Source organism: Nomascus leucogenys, chromosome 9 (assembly GCF_006542625.1).
Source record: "Nomascus leucogenys isolate Asia chromosome 9, Asia_NLE_v1, whole genome shotgun sequence".
NCBI classification, from domain to species: Eukaryota; Metazoa; Chordata; class Mammalia; order Primates; family Hylobatidae; genus Nomascus; species Nomascus leucogenys.
Window position 1 is genome coordinate 8,516,234 of NC_044389.1, and position 23,419 is coordinate 8,539,652.

A 23,419-nucleotide genomic window follows, 5' to 3' on the forward strand; every position below is an offset into this window, starting at 1 on the left:
GTTACCCTCTCCAGGGCCTTTTCTCTGCTGAGAGCTGAACACTTGAGGGACAACCTGCCTGCCTACAGAAGGGAGCTACCCACTGTGTGTCTCCTTCTGAGCTGTTCTAACACTAAATAAAGCTCCTCTTCTTCATCCCTCATTTGTCTGCATATCTGGACACAGGACAAGAATTTGGGCATCGCAGGCAAAGGTGCCACCACCAACAGGTTTCCAGGGGAAGAAAATCACCCCAAAGATCACTCATAACACTAACATAACCAAAAGTTCAAATCTAAAAATTTAATGCATCCAACTGTACAAACTGTCAGAAACTAGATGCCACTTTTCATCTTTAACATTTTGAAATCCTCATATTCTCACAAGAACAAAATGGAACCAAAAAGGAGAACACATTAAATGATTTTAATGTGTAAGACAGATTACATGCTTCATGGGCAGAACCAAAGGTCAAACGTTGCATTTTGTTCATGGTTATTACACAAGTAATTACACAAGTCCAGTGTATAAACACTACCTGAACACATAGTAAGTTCTTCTAATAATAATAAATATTATATGAAAAGAAGTTAACAAGCATTAATTCAATAATTCTCAAACAGATATTCATCGAAATGAGGTAGGTCTAATGTGTCATTTGCTAAAGCATTTAATGCTGAGGAGGAAAAAAACTCATCGAAAATATCAGTCTTCATTGGACTCTCCAAGTTTAATGTTCTAACGCAGGCATTATTTGTCAGAGAGTCTGGCTGAACTTCACATGGATTTTTCTTGGTGGGGCTACAATAATTATGGTCCTGTCTCAGATGTGTGTTCTGGGAAACATCATTTAATTCACTTGGTACTGGTGGTGGGATATGACTATCTCCCATTCCCAAATACTTAAAGTCACCTTCCCCATTTTCTGACAGCTCTGTTGAAACAGGTGTAGGAGACAATAATTCCGCTAAAATTTCTTCATGAGTTTGACTACTGCACAGGGAAACACCAGGAACAGTGGTGCATGCAGACTCATTGGCAATATCAATTGGATATGGTAGCTCATTTAACAAGTCCTCTATTGATTCACAATCATTTGGAGACCCACCCTGGGGCACCTGTTCTAGATTTTCACTTGGAACTGTTCTGCTTTGCTGGGAAGACATAAGAGCAGCTAATTTCTTCTTTTCTGCCTTTAGCTTTTTACGAAGTTTTAGACGAAGTTTATGAATCTGACCTTCCCCCAACTCTTCATGGTTTGCTGAAGAAATACCATTTCCATGAGAACTGTGGTTGTGCTGAGCTCCACATGAAGTGCTTCCAGACTTTTCCAAAACTTCTGAAGCAGCATGAGCATGTGGGTTGGCAGCTGTGCCATTAGACGATGGAGGGCCTGCTGGTGGCTTACTGATGGGAGGAGGCTTACTTGCACTCTTACGAGCTTTCTTGGATATATGGCTGGCCTTCTGGTTTATACCTTTAGTTTTAAAGCCACCAAAATTATTTACCCCTTTAACTGAAGGTTGTAAATCAGTTATAGTGTTTCTATTATGAGCTGAAACACAGAGTGGCATAAAAGAAGCACCCCTGCTTATTAAGCCTTTAACCCAACTTCCCACAAATGGCTTCTTCTGATTTTCTTTCAGAGACTGATTCTGTAATGACTTAGATGTTGTGGTTTGAGAATCTGCTGTAGTTTCTTTTTTCTTCAAATTAGATACCTGAGATGTGACATGTTCTGGTTTTAATCGTTCAGTTTTTAGTGTAAGGAATTGTTTTAACTGAGCATCCTTTTCAATTTCTACTGACTTCACTCCCTGTATAAGGCCAGTAGCATCAATATTATTCACAGATTTAGTATTTACAGTATCTTCTGTAATCAGCTGTACTGACTGCATGTTTGTATTTACAAGTTGGGATGGAAAACTTATGTCCCCAAATTGGTCTTGAATAAGCTTTTCATTACATGGAGCTGATCCTGAAGAAGCCATTAGTGATTCTTGTGATTGCATAGTATTGGTTTTGAGAATTCCTGTATTTTCTGCTACAGGTTTATTTTCTAACAGGAAAGCTTCAGAATTTAACTGTGAAACTGAGGCTGTTTTCTGGATAGTTTCTTTAAGTGTCAGAGGTAAAATATTATTGCCAACCAAACCTTTTGGACCTGAAAGTAAATGATCTCCATGAGTAACAGCTGTGTCCTGTGAAAGAGTACGAGGGGCAACTGATGTATCTTTAGGGTGAGTTACTGAGGCTGTTTCAGCTGAGGCAGCATCACCCACAGAACATGATGTTGAAGATACTGGTTTCTCATTACTGAGAGCGTGTTGGTCATTAGTCTTTTTAAGTGGAAGGCAGGCAGCTTCTTTATCTGTCACTTGGGATGTTTTTCTTTCCCAAATAACAATATGTATCTCTGAAGCAGGAACTTCAAATTTCTTGTGCCTTTCAGAACATGGGCCTTTTAAGTCATCACATTCCAGCCAACTTCCTGGAAGATGGGAAAGAAGTGAAAGTTAGATATTCAAAAACCACCACCCTAGGTTAACTTTCTTCTGGCCTTTTCAACTGTTGTATCATTGAATACCCACCAAAGGAGAAGACTCTAAAACATGTTCTTGACCTTGTCACCACTGTCTACTGTGTTAAAGTCCTTAGACAGAGTATATTTAATTTTTGGAACTTAGAATTTGGTTATCACCTAATTTATCCAATAACATCAGAAAACAGAATGTTTCACACATATACATTTTCATGATAAATGAAGCTTGTTACCTAAAGGATCAATATTCGTTTTAATTCTTGTTTTATTTCTGAGCTTACATTTTCACATTTGTCAAGAGAGAATGAGATGATAGATGACAAGGGAAGAGTTTAAAAACTAGGAGTAGGATGCACTGCCAAATACTGAAATATTAATACAAAACTTGGGAAAAGTCCATTACTTAAAGCAGTGTGGTCGCTGGCAGTTATTTTTGCCTGCACAATTTCAATGGTGCCGTAGGGACAGGGGTCCTTATGTAGTCAACTAAAGCATGAATGAGGACTAAGAAGGTAACCTGTTTAAACCATTCCTTTAAAAAAAAAAAAAGACACCTATTAGGATGGATATTATAAAAAAAAAATAGAAAACAGCAAATGTTGGCAAGGATGTGGAGAAATTGGAATCCTTGTGTAACGCTGGTGGGGATGTAAAATGGTACAACTGCTGTGGAAACAGTCTGGCAGTTCGTCCAAAAATAAAACACAGAATTACCATTAAGACCCAGCAATTCCTCTTGTAGGTATATACCAAAAAGAATGAAAAGCAGGGACTTTCAGTTCCTTGTCCACCAATGTTCAGAACAGCATTATTCACAATAGTCAAATGTCCATAACAGATAAATGGATAATACATACAATGCTATTCAGCCTTAGAAAGGAATGACATTCTGCTACATCCCACAACACAAATGAATCTTGAAAATATGCTGAGTAAAATAAGCCAGACACAAAAGGACAAATAATGTATGATTCCACTTCTATGAGGTATCTAGAATAGACGGATTCACAGAGACAGAAAGTAGAATAGTGGTTACCAGGGCTTTGGGGTGGGAGGATGTGGAGTTATTGTTTAATGAGTAGTTTCTGTTTGGGTTGATGAAAAAGTCCTGATGGTGATGGTGGTTGCACAGCATTGTGGTTGCACACAATGTATTCAATGCCAATGAACTGTACACTTACAAATGTTAAAATGGTATATTTTATGTTTTATATATATTTTACCACTACAACAAAAAAACACAAAAAGCCTGGCTGAGAAGTAAAGGAAGGTGGCTAGGTGCTAACAGGTGGTGCAGGGTTAAGGGAGAGTATATGTTTTTACATTTTACTTACTACCACATGATAATCTGGGAAAAGCTAACCACAGGCTTGGATGAGTAACAACCTTGCTTAATAAATAATCAACAAATATTTGTACTTTCATTAGAAACTTATCAAAACAATCCACACTTCCACTGTACATATCAATATCTACACGTCTATGAAACAGAAGTAGATACAAGAAGTGTAATGTCATGGTAATTGCAGCACAGCAAATATGTAGCTTACTCATTTCTATGAAACCAAATGTGATAATAAATAATGATGTCAAACACCATCATACTTACTACAAAACATTTCCTATTCCTTGGATTACAATAGTGTGCACCCAAAGCACTGTATTTTTTCTAAGGAGTATATTATTTTAGAAAACATTGTTTTAGCAGTAGAGAAGTAATGACCAACACAGTGGTCATCATTTTATGTTGCAAAACATGTTTAGAGACACTTAATCTTAAATATTAAAGTGCGCTCAGTTTCTCTTTTCCTTATACACATGCATCTATCCTTTTTTGAAAAAAGATTTCTCAGAGCACACATAGAAAACTCATTTGACATATTTCTCATAGTCACTTTTTAATGCTGAGAAAGACCTTATCTTAAGATTGTGAGGGAAAAAGGGTACTTGCCACCAGGCTTCAAAAGCTTCCTACAAAGAACTAATCTTAAGGAATGTGAAGATTAGGAAAGGAGAAAGAGACCTTTCCTTAGTTGTCACTTCAGGCCAATTTAGTTGCCAACAGGCTGGTTAATGTTAAGGTATCACTAGTGACTATCTTAGAACAACAAAGGTCTAGGACTCAATACAGACTTAAAACACATTCCCCAAAGAGAAAAATTTACAGACCAAATTAAAATATTTATTAAAATATAAGATATGGCCAGGCGCAGTGGCTCATGCCTGTAATCCCAGCACTTTGGGAGGCCAAGGCGGGTGGCTCACCTGAGGTCGGGAGTTTGAGACCAACCTGACCAACATGGAGAAACCCCGTCTCTACTAAAAATACAAAATTAGCCGGGCATGGTGGTGCATGCCTGTATTCCAGCTACTCAGGAGGCTGAGGCAGGAGAATCACTTGAACCCGGAAGGCAGAGGTGGCGGTGAGTCAAGACTGTGCCAACGCACTCCAGCCTGGGCAACAAGAGCAAAACTCCATCTCAAAAAAAAAACATATATATATGATCTGATATAAAAAAAGTAAACCGAGGGTATTAGTCACATAACAGACATATGAATTCTCTGATAAGTTTCAAAAGGGAAAACAAAATATACTCAGAGATCTGCTAATCCCTCACATACATACAAAACAAAACTGTTCATTAAGTATGTGGTTTATGTGGCTACACTCTTATCTACTACCTGCACCTACCCATTAAATAGAAAACTTCATGTATCTTTTGTTTGCCTGTGTCAGCGGTTCTCTACCACATGACCCACACTGGAATCACCTGGGGAGCCTTGAAAACGATGTTTAAAACAGTATTGCCATAGCATGTGCCTGTAGTCCTAGCTACTCAGTGGACTGAGGCAGGAAGATCACTTGAGCCCAGGAGTTTGAGAACAGCCTGGGCAATATAGCGAGACGTTGTCTCAAAAAAAAAAAAAAAAAAAAAAAGAAAAAAAAGAAAAAAGGAAAGGAGAGAAGGAAAGAAGGAGCAAAGAAGGAGAGAGAGAAAAAAAGAGAGAGAGAGACAGAATGAGAGAGAGAAAGGAAGGCAGGCAGGCAGAAAGGGAGCGAGGGCGGGCGGGCCAAAAACCAATACCAAAAACACCCAGTATTGATATTTGGGCCTAATCCCCAAGGCTGGTCTAGGGTACAGCCTGGACATTTTTAGAAGCTAACTAGATGATTCTCCCATGCTGTTAGGGTTGAAAACCATGCTGCACCTGAAGTGGATTGCTCATTCTTTGAAATGCAATAAAAGTTAAAATAAGTTGATTTGTATTGTGAAGAACTAATTCCACTCAAATCCGGAACAGGGTAAAACCTTAAGGTAATAATTACATTTATAATATAAGTTACAGTTTGTAAAGTGCTTTTATAATACGGTATTGTGTCATCCATTCAAACCAAGCCCAGGAGGAAAACAGCAAGTGTGAAAGAGTGTCCAAATAACAGAAAATGGTTGTATCAAAGTGAGCCCTTATTAATGGCTTGATACAACTGTTTAAGGGGATTGAGTTATCTTGTCTAAGACCAAGTGAACATTATGAGAAAAACAAACTCAATATTTTACCATATCAGACAAATGCAAGGCAAAAATTCCCAAAATCCAAACTGTGCTTACTTAGCTTTCTACTAAGAAGTTTAATTATTTAAATAAAGGCTTTATCTTGACAGTAGCTGTTAGTAAACTATGTTTTTCACAATGACAGAAGGGCTACATAAGTCTAATGTTCAATAGTCTTAGAAATATATGTCTAAAAAATAAAAGCAAAGATATTAAGTAGGAAAAAAAAACTAAGCGAACAGTAGTAATCTCATCCATTGTCTAAAACAGAAACATGCACATGCACATGAGTTTACCTATAATACATGATGTAAGGAAAGGAAAAAATGAGAAAGGATACTAAAACCACCACTTTTAATGGGTGCGAGGAGGGGCAGAAGGCAAAGGCGAGAATGGAGAGAGAAAGAGTCAGGGCAAAGTTTGTCTTTTTTTAAAAAACACAAACCAAAAAGTCCCCACATGCTAGAATTTAGTTTCCATGCCAATTATCTTAAAAGAAAACCTCTAAACACTTACCATCAGCATCTAAAATCCATGTTACAAAATGATTATTTGCTCGATACTGAATTACAGAAATTATTTGATAAAGACAGCCTTCAAAATGAAATGTGTAGTGCTGCAAGTCATTCTGTGGTAAGCCTTCTACAAAGTGCAACATGAATATGGGAGATACTCTGTGGGAGAGAAAAGCGAGAGAAGTTAAACAAATTTAATGCCATGTGTCTGGTTATACAAAAGATGTCTGAAGTGAACTAGTCCCACATAACACTTTCAAGGCTAACTGCACTAATTTTTCTTGAGCACCTCCAGATGTATGCCTTAATTAGAAAGGGAGAACTCTCTCTAAGAAGTATGTAACACTAAACCCTTTTCAGAATGGTATCCCAGACAGTTGGAAGTCATCATGCAGTACGACTCTAACACAGATCATTAAACAAAAATTGCTCTGTAAGCAGCAATGCAGCTTTGGCTTAAAGATCTCATGGTAGCTACTTTGTAAAATCCAAGGAAAAAATCCAGACCTTTTAGAATTTTCTTTGGCATCAAGTGCTCAGATTAATTGCTTTTGTTAAGTGGGGTAGGTAATATGTGAAAGAAAGCAACAAACCTAAGATATTCAAATAAGCATTAATTTGGCCTATTTCAGTTATCTCAGGAAGCAAAGGGGGCCTGTCAAATTAGAAGTTCTACTTAGGAAAAGTTCAATTTGTAACTAAGTAGAGAAAAAAATACAACATATTGGTCAAATGATTATTAACTTCAAGACAACTGTAATTTAAAAATTGTATTTTACCATTACAGCAACATGCTGAACCAGAAAATAGAACCCAATGGGTCTCAAATAACTAAATTTAACAAAGCTCTCAGGATGTAAGAAAAATGTTGAATATCTCCTTTCCCAATATTTAAACAGCTGTCAAAACTTACTTAGTTTATCAAAATTTATTCAGCCTAAATGAACTTGAATCAATGTCCAAACTGCAGATTATTCAGATTGACAAGGTATAATTTATAAATTAATCCTTGTCAATCACTTTGTTAGAGAATAATCAAGTCCTCAAAATTTAAGTACCTACAAAATAAAAAGTCCTGCAAACTATCTATAACACTAAACTTTCCCACTTGAAAAAATCCTATCTATTTCATCAAATCTAAGATTTCACTAATTATAAAATGTACCACTATGAAAACATGCTGCCAATTAAACTATATCATGACATCAATTTCACATATTACCATTTCAGACAGGTTAAAATGTGAACTACATGTCTGAACCAATGAACCACAGTAAAACTTGAGATGTATTCTCACAGTGGGACATGCAGGCTTTAGGCACCTATCTGATCTTTTTTTTTTTGAGACAGACACTAGCTCTGTCACCCAGGTTGGAGTGCAGTGGCGCAATCTCAGCTCACTGCAATCTCCGCCTCCTGGGCTCAAGTGATTCTCCCACCACAGCCTTCTCAGGAGCTGGATTACAGGCATGTGCCACCATACCACACACTACTATTTTTAGTAGAGACAGGGTTTCACCATGTTGGCCAGGCTGGTCTCGAACTGCTGACTTCAAGTGATCTGCCTGCCTTGGCCTCCCAAAGTGCTGGGATTACAAGCATAAGCCACCACGCCTGGCGTGACTCTTTACTAATATTTAGTTCCTTGACCTTATATAATACCTTTCAAGATACTTTCTGAGGCTAGTTACTAAAACAATCTCTTGATCCCTAGAATACGAAATCTCACTAGTTTCCTGCCTTTATATAAGTTTACACATGGAAAATATTTTAAGACGTATTAACGTGATAAATAATGCATGTAAAACCACCTGACACATTTTTATGCTTCTTGTACATTCCAAGTCTTCTATTCTTTTGCAAATTAATACAAGTAAAAACTGCCAAGACCAAAATCCACACTCAGCCCAATTCCCTGGATGTAGAAGATACTCAGATTCTAGCTGAGTACAAGTACATTCCCCTAGGTAGTAAGAAATGACTTGTCAGAAACCTCCAAAGTCTGCTATGAGATTCAGATAGGATAGAAATTTGATTTTCTTAACCAGCAAAAAAAGAGACAACAACTAGAGCAATTATATGTTACGTTTTAAAATATCCTCTTAATGACACTAGCCTTACTGCCACAAGATCGCCCAGTACACCAAAGCTATCCAGGGCCTGATGTGGAGTGAAATGATGCACAACAGAGGTGATGCAGAACAGAGCCATCATGTAGAGTTTTACTACCATGTCGAAAATCTCAGCATGGCCTCCATACTACTTTCCGTAACTATGAAACTTTGTTTTTTTTTTTTGTTTGTTTGTTTTTGAGATGGCATCTCACTCTGTTGCCCAAGTTGGAGTGCAGAGGCACAATCTCAGCTCACTGCAACCTCCGTCCCCCGGGTTCAAGTGATTCTCCTGCCTTAGCCTCCTGAGTAGCTGGGACTACAAGAGCATGCCACCACACCCGGCTAATTTTGTATTTTTAGTAGAGATGGGGTTTCACCATGTTGGCCAGGTTGGTCTCCAACTCCTGACCTCAGGTAATCCACCCACCTTGGCCTCCCAAAGTGGTTACAGGTGTGAGCCACTGTGCCTGGCCGAAACTTTATAGTTCCAAATGCCGAATGAATTCCAAATTTTTTCCCGCATGTTAACATCTCTGAAGTCGGGATACACCTTATCATTCACAGAACACAGTTAAATAAGCAGCATTTCTTTTTTTTTTTTTTTTTTTTTGAGACAGTCTCACTCTGTTGCCCAGGCTGGAGTGCAGTGGCGCAATCTCTGCTCACTGCAACCTCTGCCTCCCAGTTCAAGCAATACTAATGTCTCAGCCTCCTGAGTAGCTGCAACCATAGGCATGTACCACCATATCCAGCTGATTTTTGTATTTTTAGTAGAGATGCGGTTTCACCACATTGGCCAGGATGGTCTCAAATTCCTAGTCTCAGGTGATCTGCCCGCCTCGGCCTCCCAAAGCGCTGGGACTACAGGCGTGAGCCACCATGCCTGGCCAGCATTTCTTTCTTAATGGCATATTTTTAAAATGGTGCAACTTACAAACAGTAGCATCTTGGAGTCAATCAAATAATATCCTTCCCCTTCCTTTTTCTGTTCATTTTCCTCTTTGATTCCCCTAGACTCTATAGTGTCCTACTTACAATTCCAGCTTGACTTATTTCCAGCCTCACTTTGGGAGGCCAAGGCAGGTGGATTACCTGAGGTCAGGAGTTTAAGACCAACCTGGCCAACATGGTTAAACCCCATCACTACTAAACTTTATCCCTAGGTTTTGTTCTCAGACTTCTTCCTACCCACAATGCCTGAAGTGTCGATGAAGGATGATGCTCAGAGTCGAGGAGAGCAAGTTAGGTTCTCCCTCAACCACTGGAAAATTGGATGAAAGGAATTAACCAAACTGGAACCAAGAGTGAGCAAGAGATATCAGGCTAAGATCCATTTGCATTCACCTAACATGGGGTTAAACTCCTATTTAAAGATCTACCCTCAGGAAAAGAAAAGAAAATAGAAAAGAGAGAAACAAAGCACAAGGGAGCTGTGTTAACCTCTGCTACCCAAAGACAGCAGAGAAACATCGCGTCCCTGTCCCACAAAGTGGAGCCATAGCCCTGCACTCACAGAGATTGTGGCAGTGACCTTTCAAGAGTTTGTCAAGTAAAATGAAATCTGATTCTAAGTTCTTGGTGCTCCATGTCACCATGGTCTGAATGTAACTCCTTAACAACTTACTTAAAGAAAAGTAGCAGATTTGGGCCCACTAGGCATAATTCACCTGATTTATCAATGGACTTTTTCCCAATGGGGAGACATTAGAGATGTGGGTTATCTGAGATAAGGTGTCCAAGGAACTTAGTTTTTAGAATCCTGTATGCTTTAATTACATATGATACCATGATGAACCCAATTATTTTAGGTTATCCCTATATATTAAGTTTGTTTCTAAATTCATTAGACACAAACAAATCAAGTTATACAAATTTCAAAATAAAAAAAAAACACAAAGGACTTATATACAGACCTTGGCATTTAAAATTTAAGTGAAACTTCATACACTAGTTCAATTTACTTTTGAAGAAAACAGGAAATGTCCCCATTATAATTCTGCTCATAAATTGGCCCACTGGAACTCAAAACACATTTTCCATTAAAAGACTGTTTTACCTAATGAATCCATTTCCAGATCAGAGCATGAATCTTTAAGGGAAGCAACTTATTTGTATAGTTAAAAAATATATATGCTGCAATGCAACCAATTAACAGATTATACAAAACAATGGTACGAGTCTATGTTCAGTGCTGGGGCATGGGAAAAAGCAGGTATGAACAGCTAGATGAAATCATATACACCAAGCAGCCTAAAGCAGGCCCATGGTCCAGGGCAGGATGGCAGACCCCATGCTCTGCTACTCTTCTCCTCACCTCATCATCAATATTTACATCTCAAAACTGACACCTGGCAGCCAAGACAAATTACAGACTTCTGTAATCTTCAGACAGATACAGACACCTCCTCTTCCTTCCCACTTCGCCCTCCTACACAAATGCTATCAAATAATAGTGAGGGGCAAAAAAGATATGAGTCCAAAAGGACAAAGAAAGGAAAATAAGCAAATAAGAAGTCAAATATTTAGAGGACAGAAAGCAAACAGAGAAGTGGCACCTTACCCAGCAGAACAGGCAAAGTGAAGACATGAGTACTGCGGAGTGCGTATGTTGATGACAAAGAAGAGCTTATTCTTCCCAGAGAACCCCTAAAGGAATGTGGGGATGAGGCCTTGGGCTAAAAACAGGATAGTGATTGGAAGTGTGTACATAATAAAGAGCACCCTATGCCCCAGGCCCAGAGAGGAACCAGCGCAGACTGCAGCAAAGAGCGAAAGGTGGCAGGAAAGAGTTCCAGGAAAAAAAGGGGAGGGGAACAGAGTAAAAAACTGTGAAGCACCTGAGTATTGGAAATTTATTAATAAGTCTTTAAAGTATTTGGCAAAAACTCACAGTACATAATAAAACAAATGAAAACAAGGCAAATAACAATTCCCGGAAAAATAAAGAATTATAAAAGTGAAACCTAACTATGTATACTACTTGGTTGAAGAGGGAATAACATACGTATACTAATAACAATGCAAACACCGGGTACTGAGTTAGCCAAATACGCAATTGCATTGGAGGGACAGGGAAAGGCTAAACAGAGATGGGGCCCAGGTGTTGGTGGGAGAACCCTAGTCTCAATTACTACAAAAGGAGAACAGACTGCATTACGGTAAAATAGGCATATCAATTTGAAAAGTCAAAGTAAATACTACCTTAATTTGAAGGTTTAAAGTAGATACCTAGAGGAGGGGACAGGGGGATTACTGCCCTTTTTCCCTTTTGAGCCTGTGAGCACTGATAAACTGAGAATTTATTACTTCAATGAGAATAAACCTTTAGGAAAGATTCTGAGGGGTTTCTGGCACATTCAAGGGCATAAAGGTTAATGTTCCCAGTTCTTTATTACATCAAATTAGACCTCAAAACATTTCCTTAATGTACAATTAGACTGAAAATGAAGAGTAAAGAGGATGTGTACATGTGTGAGTGCATTAATGAGACAGATGGAAACTGCCTGAGATGGAACTGACCTGTGAGTTTAAAGAGATGGTTCTCTGGTAACACTGGAAAAGGCAATGCTGACCAACCTCCCCAACTGAGGACAAACAGAAAAGCTGGCAAAATATAATGAAAATTTATCTGCTCAAGGCCACTAGATAGCTTACAAGATGATGAGGAATTAGCATGCTGAGATCTAGGAGAAGATGGAAATTCAGAGAGATGAGCCTGTGGCTCATCTTTGAATCATCTCAGTTCTTGAAATCTGATTAAGGAAATCCCAGAATTCTAGAAACTCCATACACTTGGCAGAGGAGAGAAAAACTGAAGCTTGATATCCTTAAAGAGAGAAAAAAGGCAAAAAAGAAGGAAAGACACTAGGAGAGTGGGGCCAGAGAGTCAGCCTAAGTTGGCTTTTCAGTGGCTTCACCTGTGACAGTGGGCTCACTGGCCAGATACAGCAAGGCAGTTGGCAACCCAGAAATATATGTTAACTCAAATTTCAGAAAGGTAGGTTGTTGTCACCATTTTCAATCCTACACATTAAGAAAATGTAAATCCACTTTCATTTTGTACTAAAAATTATAAGACAATTTTAACTCACTTTTCCAATACCATTTTTCGTATTTGTGATTTACTGTTGCAATTGTTACATGGACCAAAATGGGCAGCATTAAGTGGGTGCCACTCAGGGATGACATTTGTAAAGGTGACCAGACTCTTCATATGCCTATAAAAAAATGACATAATAAATTCATTAACGTTAAATGCATTTACATTAATTTAAACCAATGTCTAAAAGTATTCCTCCCCTTTTTTGTGATTCATACTTTATTTCCCCAAATCATGTTAATATGGCAATGTTCCTCCCTACCCCTAGTAAAGAAGCTCTGTGAAGATGCTCCATGTTAATTTCCCATAGCTTTCAACTATGAGATGAAGCAAGAAAAAAAGACAGGGTTCCTCAACAGTATCACTGACATTTTTCAACGAAGAATCTTTGCTGTGAAGCACTGTCCTGCGCACTGTAGGATGTTAAGCATCATCCCTGGCCTCTCTTCACCAGATGCCAGTAACGGCATCCAGTTGTCTCTAGATGTTGCCAAACGTCCTGAGGAGGACAAAATAGCCCTTAGTGAAGAACCACTGTCTAAGGTTGTCAAATTTATTAAGAGCTCACCCCTTACTCGAATAACTCAAACTGGCTAGCCATTACAGACAACCAAAAATGAAAAGGGGATGTTTCCAAACATAAAATCAGGAATACATACAACTTAACTTTTTTTAATCCTTAAAAAAAAAAAACAAAAAACACAACATTAATTGTGAACAAAGTTTGTTTTCACAGGTTATACAAGTTCTAAATTTGCACTTTAGTCTGAATACTTGAGAGCAACGCCATCTAAAAAGATGATCTTTACACTAAACCTCAACTGCATCCACTTTAATAAAAATATTTGTAATTTAAAGAGCAGTTACTTAAGAGATACAAGCTTCCTTTCTAAACAATAGCAAATACTTACAAATCTTTTGAGAAAGCACTGTCTGTTAAAAACATCAGTACTCAGGGAAGTTAACATTTTAAAAGCAAAGGAACATAAAGATATCAACAAATGCACTGATTTCTGCTAAATTCTTAAGTTTTCAAAGATAATTGTTATGTAAAGGCTCCTATTGTTTAGTTTATAAAAAAGAGACTGTCTCGGCAAGTAAGTGTTAATTCTCCATATGACATCTGACATTTCTGAACACTTACTATGTACAAAGGGCATGGCACTGGACACTCATCTTCCAAACAACTCTCAGAGGCAGGTGCTATTCCTATCCCCATTTTACAGATGGGGAAAGTGACACATAGAGTACAGTGATAAATAACAGACCTGAGATCTGCCTCTGAAGACTATGTTTTCAACTGACTCTGGGTTACAGTTTCCAAGTTGAGTAAAAAGCCCTTATGCTGGCACTAAAAACAGCTTCACAAAAACAAAGGAATTTGCTGGATAGTTCTCCTTCAGATTAAGTGGAAATAAGTTTTAAGTTATGACATATTAAAACATATTTAAGAAAATGTCACTTCATTTTAGCTTTCCCTCTATAACTACTTTTATTTTTAGAACAAAGTAAGATTATTTTTAAAAAACAAAAAAGCAAACAAAAGCGGCTAGTGGCTTCCCTCCCTTGAGCTCTCACAGTTTGTGCTATATATCTCTAAAACGCATTTAACATCTTGCCTTCAAAGCTAACAGTAAGCAGCCTAAAGATCAGATTAATTACGAAGTCACTGGACCTCTCTATTATGTGTTCATGTATTATCTCTCTACCTAATTAGTAAATTTGGCAAAGATACACTATTTCCAGTGCCTGAGTTCCTAACACACAGAACATACTCAACCGAAAACTGTCAAACAACTAAAATATGGATTCCAGAGAAGCTACAATTAAGCTGATTTTAATCAGCAAGGTTATTTATATTATTTTAAACCCAGGTAGTGATTAAGGAGTATACCACAGTGAGCAAGCAAGTCTTAGAGGCCAGAAAAGCCTAAGTGTGTCTCCTGACTCTGCCACTTACAGTGTGTCATCTCGGGAATCAATCTAACCCCTTTCAAGCTGTCATATCCATAAGTGCCAAATGAGGACACTAGGATCTTCCTCACTGAGTTACTGTGAGGAGAAAACCAAATAATTTATACAAATCAATGATAGAAGACTGGAAACAGATGTGTTCTCATACTCACTTGCTTACACTAAATCATTTAAGTCCTAGGTATGAATAAAACGTTAATTCTCACGTTTTGGGGACCATTACAAAAGTTTACCCAACAAAAAGCTTAATATGAAAATGTATCTGACCCAATTTTTACATCAGAGTAAAACAGGCCGTTTGGAGAGGGGACATGGATTTTTCTGCGGAGTAGCCATTATGTATCTTTGTTCCGTGGCTTTTAACACGATGAAACTATTTCCCTGTATCACCACGATGCCAATATCGCTCTGTTGCCCACCAGCTGCCATTCCACACATTCATCTATCTCAGGATGCATAAAGGGACCAAATCCTTGCGATATTCCTTAGATGTGCCTGCCAACAGTTAATTTCAATGATAACTTCTTGTCCATAATTTTTTTCAACTCAGGAGGGTTAGCTTTGCTCATGGTGTCTACTCTGTGGCCTCCCTTACCCTATTCTAGTAGATCTGAGTTAACCAGTTAAAAAAAAAAAAAACTTTGTTGCCTGCATTCCCTGGAGCATCCTCCCAGACTGAACTCTCCTTGACTACTCCTTAAATACCTAAAAAGGATTTCATATTTAGATAGTAAATATCTAAGTAATTTTTTTTTTTTTTTTTGAGACGGAGTGTCGCTCGTTGCCCAGGCTGGAGTGCAGTGGTGCAATCTCAGCTCACTGCAACCTCCACCTTCGGTTTTCAAGTTATTCTCCTGCCTCAGCCTCCCGAGTAGCTGGGACTACAGGTGTCCGCCACCATGCCCAGCTAATTTTTGTATTTTTAGTAGAGACAGGGTTTCACCATGTTGGCCAGGCTGCTCTCCAACTTCTGACCTCGTTTGTGATCCACCCGCCTCGGCCTACCAAAGTGCTGGGATTACAGACATGAACCACCACGCCCACCCTTCAAAAGTAATATTTTTATCTCACATTTTACTTTAGTAACTTAGAGAGACTTCAAGTTTTCTAACTTAAGCAGTTAAGTTAAAGAAAAGTGTGGCTGGGCATGGTGGCTCACACCTGTAATCCCAGCACTGTGGGAGGCTCAGGTGGCTGGATCACCTGAGGTCAGGAGTTCAAGACCAGCGTGGCCAACATGGCGAAACCCTGTCTGTACTAAAAATACAAAAATTAGCTGGGCGTGGTGGTGCACACCTGTAATCCCAGCTACTCAGGAAGCTGAGGAAGGAGAATCGCTTTAACCCGGGAGGTGGAGCCTGCAGTGAGCCAATATTGCGCTACTGCACTCTAGCCTGTGCGACGGGAGCGAGACTCCACCTCAAAAAAAAAAAAAAAAAAAAAGAGTGGAAAAGACTTATTTCTATTGTAATAATTTGAATACATGAACAATCGAGCCAGTCTGGTCATCTTCCTAACTGCCAGCCAGCAACTTTCTCAGGTATGGACCAAGTAAGAGTATCCCTCTGGTAATACCTTGCCTCCCTGACTCCTCTTCTAAAACCTATTCCTCTCCTTACGTGGTGGGTACAGATTGAATATCTCTTATCTGAAATGTATGGGACCAGAAGTGTCTCCAAGATAAAGAGGTAACCTGGAGATGGGACCTGAGCCTAAACACAAAATTCATTATGTTTCACATACACTTTATGCAAAGCCTGAAGGTAACAGGTACATTGATCATGGCCTTTCTAATAGGCCGCTGAGTGGCATTAGGAAAAGCAGAAAGTATGGCTGAGAAGGCTCATGTGTAGGCTTCTGGAGGTGGCTGGTCTTTCACAGGACTACGGGAAGAAATGGGGAAGCTTGCATTACCTCTGAGAATTGCTGCTAGCCTCCAAGAGCCTAAAACCAGTGTCTATAATGCTAGAAACCTAAAGTAAACAAGCAAAACTCCATTTCTAATAGAGGAATAAACAAAAACACCTATAGTTTCATGGCATTCTGAGAGGTATTCTACTCAGCAAGGACTCTGGAGAAGGGAGGTGTATTATTCCTCTCATCGTCCCTATTTCCCACTGAAGAGCTCTTAGGAAATCTCCTACTAGCAGTCTACAAATGATGAGGTTTTGACTCTTCCAGTTTAAAGAAGCAAGCAAACTGCAGTGTCTGGTGCTCAAATTGTTCTCTTAACTTTAGTGGTGGAGAAACTAGAAGAACCCATTTTAAAAAACAAAAGAAACTAACCTGTTTTGATATTGGTGTCCACACTGAGAACATTCAAAGTCCCAAGAAAAAGAATATAGGAAGAGCTTTTCAATGTGGGGTTCTAGTTTTAAGAGCAGGGGAAATGCAAACACAGGGCTTTCCATATCACCTTCAAGAAAAAAAGGAAAAATTACTGCTCATAATCTATAATGGCAAAAATTAAACCAAAATTGTGAACTATTGTCTTTTCTTACTATATTTACAGCATGAATATGTGTTAATACAGTATGACAGAATTGTTAATACACTCAGAGTTGGGAGAGGGGAAGTTTATAAAGCATTTTTCTAAAAATGTCCATCCTAAAGATTTAATTACTACTTTGATCTCTTTCCTTTTCCTTGGCAGACATTTATGAAAATGTCTTAAGACAAAAAAACCACAAAAGACCCATACTGTCTTCCATCTTTCTAGATTTCTCAGGAAAAAAAAAGATCTTGGAACTATGATAGCCTTAGAGTATATTAAAACAAAAATTGATAAGGTGTGGTGGCTCACACCTTGTAATCCCAGCACACTGGGAGGCCAAGGCAGGAGGGCTGCTTGCGTTACACCTCTGAGAATTGCTGCCAGCCTCTAGGAACCTAAAACCAGTTTCTATGACGTTTGAGACCAGCCTGGCCAATATACCGAGGCACTGTCTCTACAAAAAATAAAATGAAATAAATTAGCTGAGAGTGGTGCTACACACCTGTAGTCCAAGCTACTTGGGAGGCTAAGGCAGGAGACTCATTTGAGCCCAGGAATTTGAGGCTGCAGTGAGCTATGATCATGCCGCTGCACACCAGCCTGGGTGACAGAGTGAGACCCCCTCTCTAAAAAAAAAAAAATATACATGGAAATGGTTTGCCACAGATGTTAAAAAATGTAACCAGTGAAACACTGTAGAAACACATCAGAATTGGCCATTTCTATTCTGATCATCTTGTTCCACCTTTGGAGAGGGCGTGGCCACACAATGGTTAAATGACCAGCCTCAACTCTTTGGAGTCTTCATCTACCGTTCTTCTTAACTTTTCAGTCTAATCCTTTCCTTTAACAACTTTACGACTGAAGATTTGAATCTTGTGGTCATTGAAAATAACTGAACGGTGAGTGCTGGCTTCCAGCTTTGAGACTGGAAAGTAAGGTAAGTAAGAAAATCTACATGTTTCTCTTACATTCTTTTTCCAATTGGTTTCTCTCCTTCCTATTCTCAGAGGAGCTTAGATGCTGCCTTACTGATTTGGCCCAAGAGACTGAGTCCTTCCATCCCTTCCCCTACCCTGGACAGAGCCTCACTTCCAGGGTCCAGTTCTCCCCCTAGCCTGGAACTACATTGCCTGGAACATGGCCAGGAACAGTCACCTTGGCAGGACCACAAGGTAGACAGTAGGTGTTATTACCTAAGCAGTAACAATCATGTGGGGTTTCTAAAAATTACTGATTTCCTGAGCCCCATCCCTGAGATTCTAATTCAAATGTCCCTATGATTGGTATTTACTTTTAAATTCCCTCGGTGCTTTTTAATGCACAATTGAGGTTAAAAATGCTAGATCTGTCTACTGGGAAAAGTACTAGAGAAGCAACTAACAATATGTCCCCTAAATATTCTCCTGGTTCTGAGAACTGCACCTACTCTCAAGAGGTGGAACACCAGCCTACATATTTATATGGAACAGCTCTGCCCTACAATAACTTACCCAGTGGTAGATTCCTAAATCAAACTACTCAGATTCTGTCTCCCAAGAATATGATCATCCAAGGTAATCAGTGTTATATTTCCTCATGATGTACATATTTCTATATGGCAGATGAGTATAATACAAGTAAGTTTTACCAATTACTTACCTAATGTGCATCTAAGCTGGGGCTGAAGGCTAATAAAAATTTCATCTCTAACTTCATTCAGACAGGTCTCTATCTCTGCAAATATTTCTGAGGTAAGTTTTTTACAATCTCCAGCTAAGAAAATACAGAGAACATTATCAATTCCTCATCAATGTATATCTTCCCACAGAAAACTGAGACATTCCCAAGAATGAAAGCTGAGTCAGTAAGTTTTGCAAACAGAGACAAAAAGCAAAACACAAAATTTCCTTAATTCTTTCTCTGTGGTATACCATATATTCCCTTAATATATATTATCAGCACAATATCATTACTTACTGAATGGGTAAAATCTCAGTGAAAGCCTTTCTCACCCAAATAATCACAGGTCTACTAAAATAACTAATCTTTCAGATACTATGTCTATCTCTAAAACAGCTAAAGAAGTCCTTATGTGCAATTACTTATACTACAAATGATGTCTAATCATTTATTCCACTCTGTGTAACTTTTATTGAACTTAGCCAGGTCACAGGAACAGATAAATTTATAAGGAATCTTAATAAATTTACAATTATTTCCCGAACTAATATCTCGTATATTTCCCTTCTATGTCATTTTTGAGGGGTCTGAAGGGGTCTTCAGTGGCAACATAGTGTTTATTCGGTTCCACATCCTGCTTTGTCTACACAAATTTGCTTCATTCAAAACTGACCAGCCTGGGCAACATAGTGAAACCCCTATCTCTTAGAAAAAAAGCTGGGTATGGTGGTACACACCCGTAGTCCCAGCTACTCAGGAGGCTGAGGTGGGAGGATCGTTTGAGCCCAGGAGGGTTAGGGTCCTACAAGCTGCCGTGAGCTGTGATCGTACTACTGCGCTCCAGCCTGGCCACGTGAGATGCTCTCTCAAAAAAACAAAAACAAAAACAAAACAACAACAATAAAACTGGCTAGTTGTTATTATACAGTGACTGAAACACGTGTGTGTGTGTGTGTGTGTGTGTTTGGAGACAGGGTCTTGCTATGTTGCCTGGGCTGGTCATGAACTCCTGGGCTCAAGCCATCTTGCCGCCTCAACCTCCTGAGTAGCTGGGCTTACAGCCCCATGCCACTATATTCAGCTGAAACATCGCTTTATTAATCATTCTCCTATTGCCAGATGTTTTAGTTGTTTCTTTTTTCACTATTATAAATACTATTGTGATAAAGACCTTTGGGCACATATCTATGTTTTTGATCACTTCTTTATGGTAATATTTATTATCTTCAAAATGGAATTACTGTGACAAGAAACTATCCAAGATTAATAAGAAAATTATTTTGAAGACTCCACATGCATCTGACTCTACTTACTCTTAAGCTACAAATAGATCTTTTCACTCACATCTCTTATAAATAATTCATACAGCCTGATCACACTCTGCTTATATGTTTCCCTAATGAAAATATCTGGATTCTCCTGTAATATGAAATAAGCATTAACCAGAATTTTTGTCATTTGACCATGCCAAAAAAAAAAAAAAAAAACTTACATTGCAAAGTAATGCAGCTCAAACATATAATTAACCAGATTATAAAAACTAAAATTATTCTGTAAAAAATTAGTAACAGATAAAAACATAAAATTAAAGTTAATTCCGATATTGAACTGCTGCTCTTCTACAACAAACAACTGAACTGTCACCTACTTAACACTGGGGTTTCTGTAATTAGAGAAAGCAGAAATAGAAGAAAAGTCAAAGGCAAAATGCTTGTGAGAAACTGAACTTTAAAAATTGCAAAAAACTGTAAATGACTGACACACACAAAAAGTTCAGTCTCAAAGAAAACCTACATTGAAGCAAAATATTTCTTACCTAACAAAACCATAACGTCTTGAATGTTCTAACCAAAGGTGGTTAGAAAACACTGAGGTATTTTTTTCTACATAATGAAAATGGAATTATATATTGGTACAACCATTCTGGAAAACTGTATTCAGCGAGATCTTTAATATTCATATTTTAATATCTCTCCTAGGAAACTAGTCAGTAATGAATTCAAAAGATATATGGATATTTGTCCTGGTGTTAATTCACGACAGCAAAAACTAGTAACAGCCTGAATGGTTAACAACAGGGAAACAATGTATAAGATCCATATAAAAGACTGTATGACCAAACTCAAAATTTTTAGCACATTAATGAATAAGAAAATATCTACAATGTCAAGCAAAGAAAGCTTGGTATGATGTCACATCTGTCCCCAAATACGGCCAAGTAAGATCAGAAAAAATATGTATCAAGACACTTCAAAAGAAGTTGAATAAAAGTGAGGATTCTTGCCCTACAAGGTAGCCGTAATAATTTAAAAGTATGAGTGCTGGGTTAGACAAAGCAACCAAGAGAATAAAATTGAGAGTTAAGGAACAGCTGCACACATACATGAAATGTTGATACATGCTAGAGGTGGTATGGCAGATCAAGTGAGAAAATAAAGTGGAGCTACGAAAACTAGCTATGCAAATGGAAAAAAAAATGGATCCTTACCTCATACCACACATCAGTATGAATTCCAACTGAATGAAGAATTTCAATGTCAAAAGCAAAACTTCATAACTTTTCAGTGAAAATATAGGTGAATGATTTTCTGACCTTGGGAATAGTAATAATTTAAAAAAGCCACAAACATTACTAGCTCCAAATGAAAAGATAAAGACTTCCCTATAAATCAAGATAGCTTTTTAAAAGTAAAAACACAAGCTGCAAATTGGGAGCAGATTCAGCAACACATCTGATGTAACTCTAGCAACAATGATACAAGGAACAAACTCATACAAATCAATTAAAACGTGACAATCAACAGAACAAATAGGGATAAGATACAAAAGGCATTTCACAGAAGCGGGAACAAATATGGGCAATATATACACATAGAGCCGACAATCTCTTCAAAATGTGGAAATGGCAAATCAAGATCACAGACCATTTTATACCACTCAAATAGCAAAAATCTCAAAAGTGTGAACATAAACCAAGGAGAATATATGGATCAGGAGAGCTCTTATATACACTGTTAATGGGAGAATTGATTGGTACAACCACTTTGGAAAACAATTGTTATTATCTTGTAAATTTGGACACGAGTCTATAATTTTCCATTACTTTGGTATACAGCAGGGAAACTCTTATACTGTGCCCCAGGAGACCTGCCCCCCAAATGGTCACAGCAGCAGCATTTATAATGGAAAAAAAAAAACCCACTGTCCACTGACAAGTAGATGAATATCCCATTATATTTACAAAATCGAAGTATTATACAGCAATGAAAAATCAATGAGCCACAACTACAAGCAGCCCCATAAATTTCTACAACAAGAAAAAAAGGTCCCAGAAGATCAAAATAAACTAAATTAGGCAATACAAAGTGGTCCCTCTTCATCCGTGGTTTTGTTTCCTATGGTTTCAGTTACCTGAACTCAACCATGCTCTGAAAATATTAAATGGAAAATCCCAGAAACAATTTATAAGCTTTAAATTTCATGCCATTCTGAGTAGCATCACGAACTCTCTTGCTGTCCTGCTGTGTTCCACTGGCAACGTGAATCTTCCCTTCGTCCAGTGTATCCATGCTGTCTACACTCCCTGCCTCTGGTTCACTTAGTAGCCATCTTGGTGATGCGATCTATTGCCATGGTATTGCAGTGCTTGTGTTCAAGAAACCTTTATTTGACTTAGCCTTAATAATGGCCCCAAAGCACAAGCACAGCGATGCTGGCAATTCAGATATGCCAAAGAGAAGCTGTAAAATGCTTCTTTAAGTGAAAAGGTCGAAGTTCTCAACTTAAGGAAAAAAATTATATGCTAAGGTTGCTGAGATTTAAGAACAAATCTCTCATCCATGAAACCGTGAAGAAGGAAAAAGAAATTTGTGCTAATTTTGCTGTTGCATCTCAACTGCTCAAGTTATGGCCACAGTGCCTGTTAAGTGTTAAGATGGAAAAAGTATTCAATTTGTGGGTGGAAGACACGATCAGAAACAAATGTTCCAATTGACAGCAACATGTTGAGCCACATTTACTTTTTTTTTTTTTTTTTTGAGACAGTCTCATTCTATCATCCAGGCAGGCTGGAGTGCAGTGGCGTGATACCAGGCTCAAGTGATTGTTCAACTTCCGCCTCCTGGGTTCAAGCAATTCTCCTGCCTCAAACCCCCAGAGTAGCTACAGGCGTGTGCCACCATACCCAGCCAACTTTTGTATTTTTTAGTAGAGATGGGGTTTCACCATGTTGGCCAGGCTGGTCTGGAACTCTTGACCTCAGGAGATCTGCCTGCTTCAGCTTCCTAAAGTGCTGGGATTACAGGTGTGAGCCACTGTACCTGGCCCACATTTAATTTACTCTTAGTTAAACTTGATCATAATTATGTATGTATACAGAAAAACATTGTATATACAGGGTTCAGTACCATCCATCCCCCATTATCTGAAAGGGATACCTTCCAAGACTCCAGTGGATGCCTAAAACCTCAGATAGTAACTAAACATT

General features: G+C 38.4%; 1 protein-coding gene across 5 annotated transcripts in view; it reads right to left on the reverse strand.

Annotated features, from left to right (window-relative positions):
* Positions 1 to 389: 389 nt before the first annotated feature.
* USPL1 (ubiquitin specific peptidase like 1) overlaps positions 390 to 23,419 on the reverse strand; it is a 38,487-nt gene continuing 15,457 nt past the window's right edge. For 4 of the 5 annotated variants that reach the window (XM_003270233.4, XM_012501983.2, XM_030818566.1 and 1 more), the window contains 5 exons: positions 18,913 to 19,026; positions 17,064 to 17,193; positions 12,796 to 12,921; positions 6,592 to 6,749; positions 390 to 2,470 (listed from right to left, as the gene is read on the reverse strand). In XM_003270233.4, coding sequence (XP_003270281.2) covers positions 585 to 2,470; positions 6,592 to 6,749; positions 12,796 to 12,921; positions 17,064 to 17,193; positions 18,913 to 19,026 — 2,414 coding nt within the window. In that variant the 3' untranslated portion in view covers positions 390 to 584. The remainder of the gene's footprint in view (positions 2,471 to 6,591; positions 6,750 to 12,795; positions 12,922 to 17,063; positions 17,194 to 18,912; positions 19,027 to 23,419) is intronic. The other variant, XM_030818565.1, reaches the window with a different exon arrangement.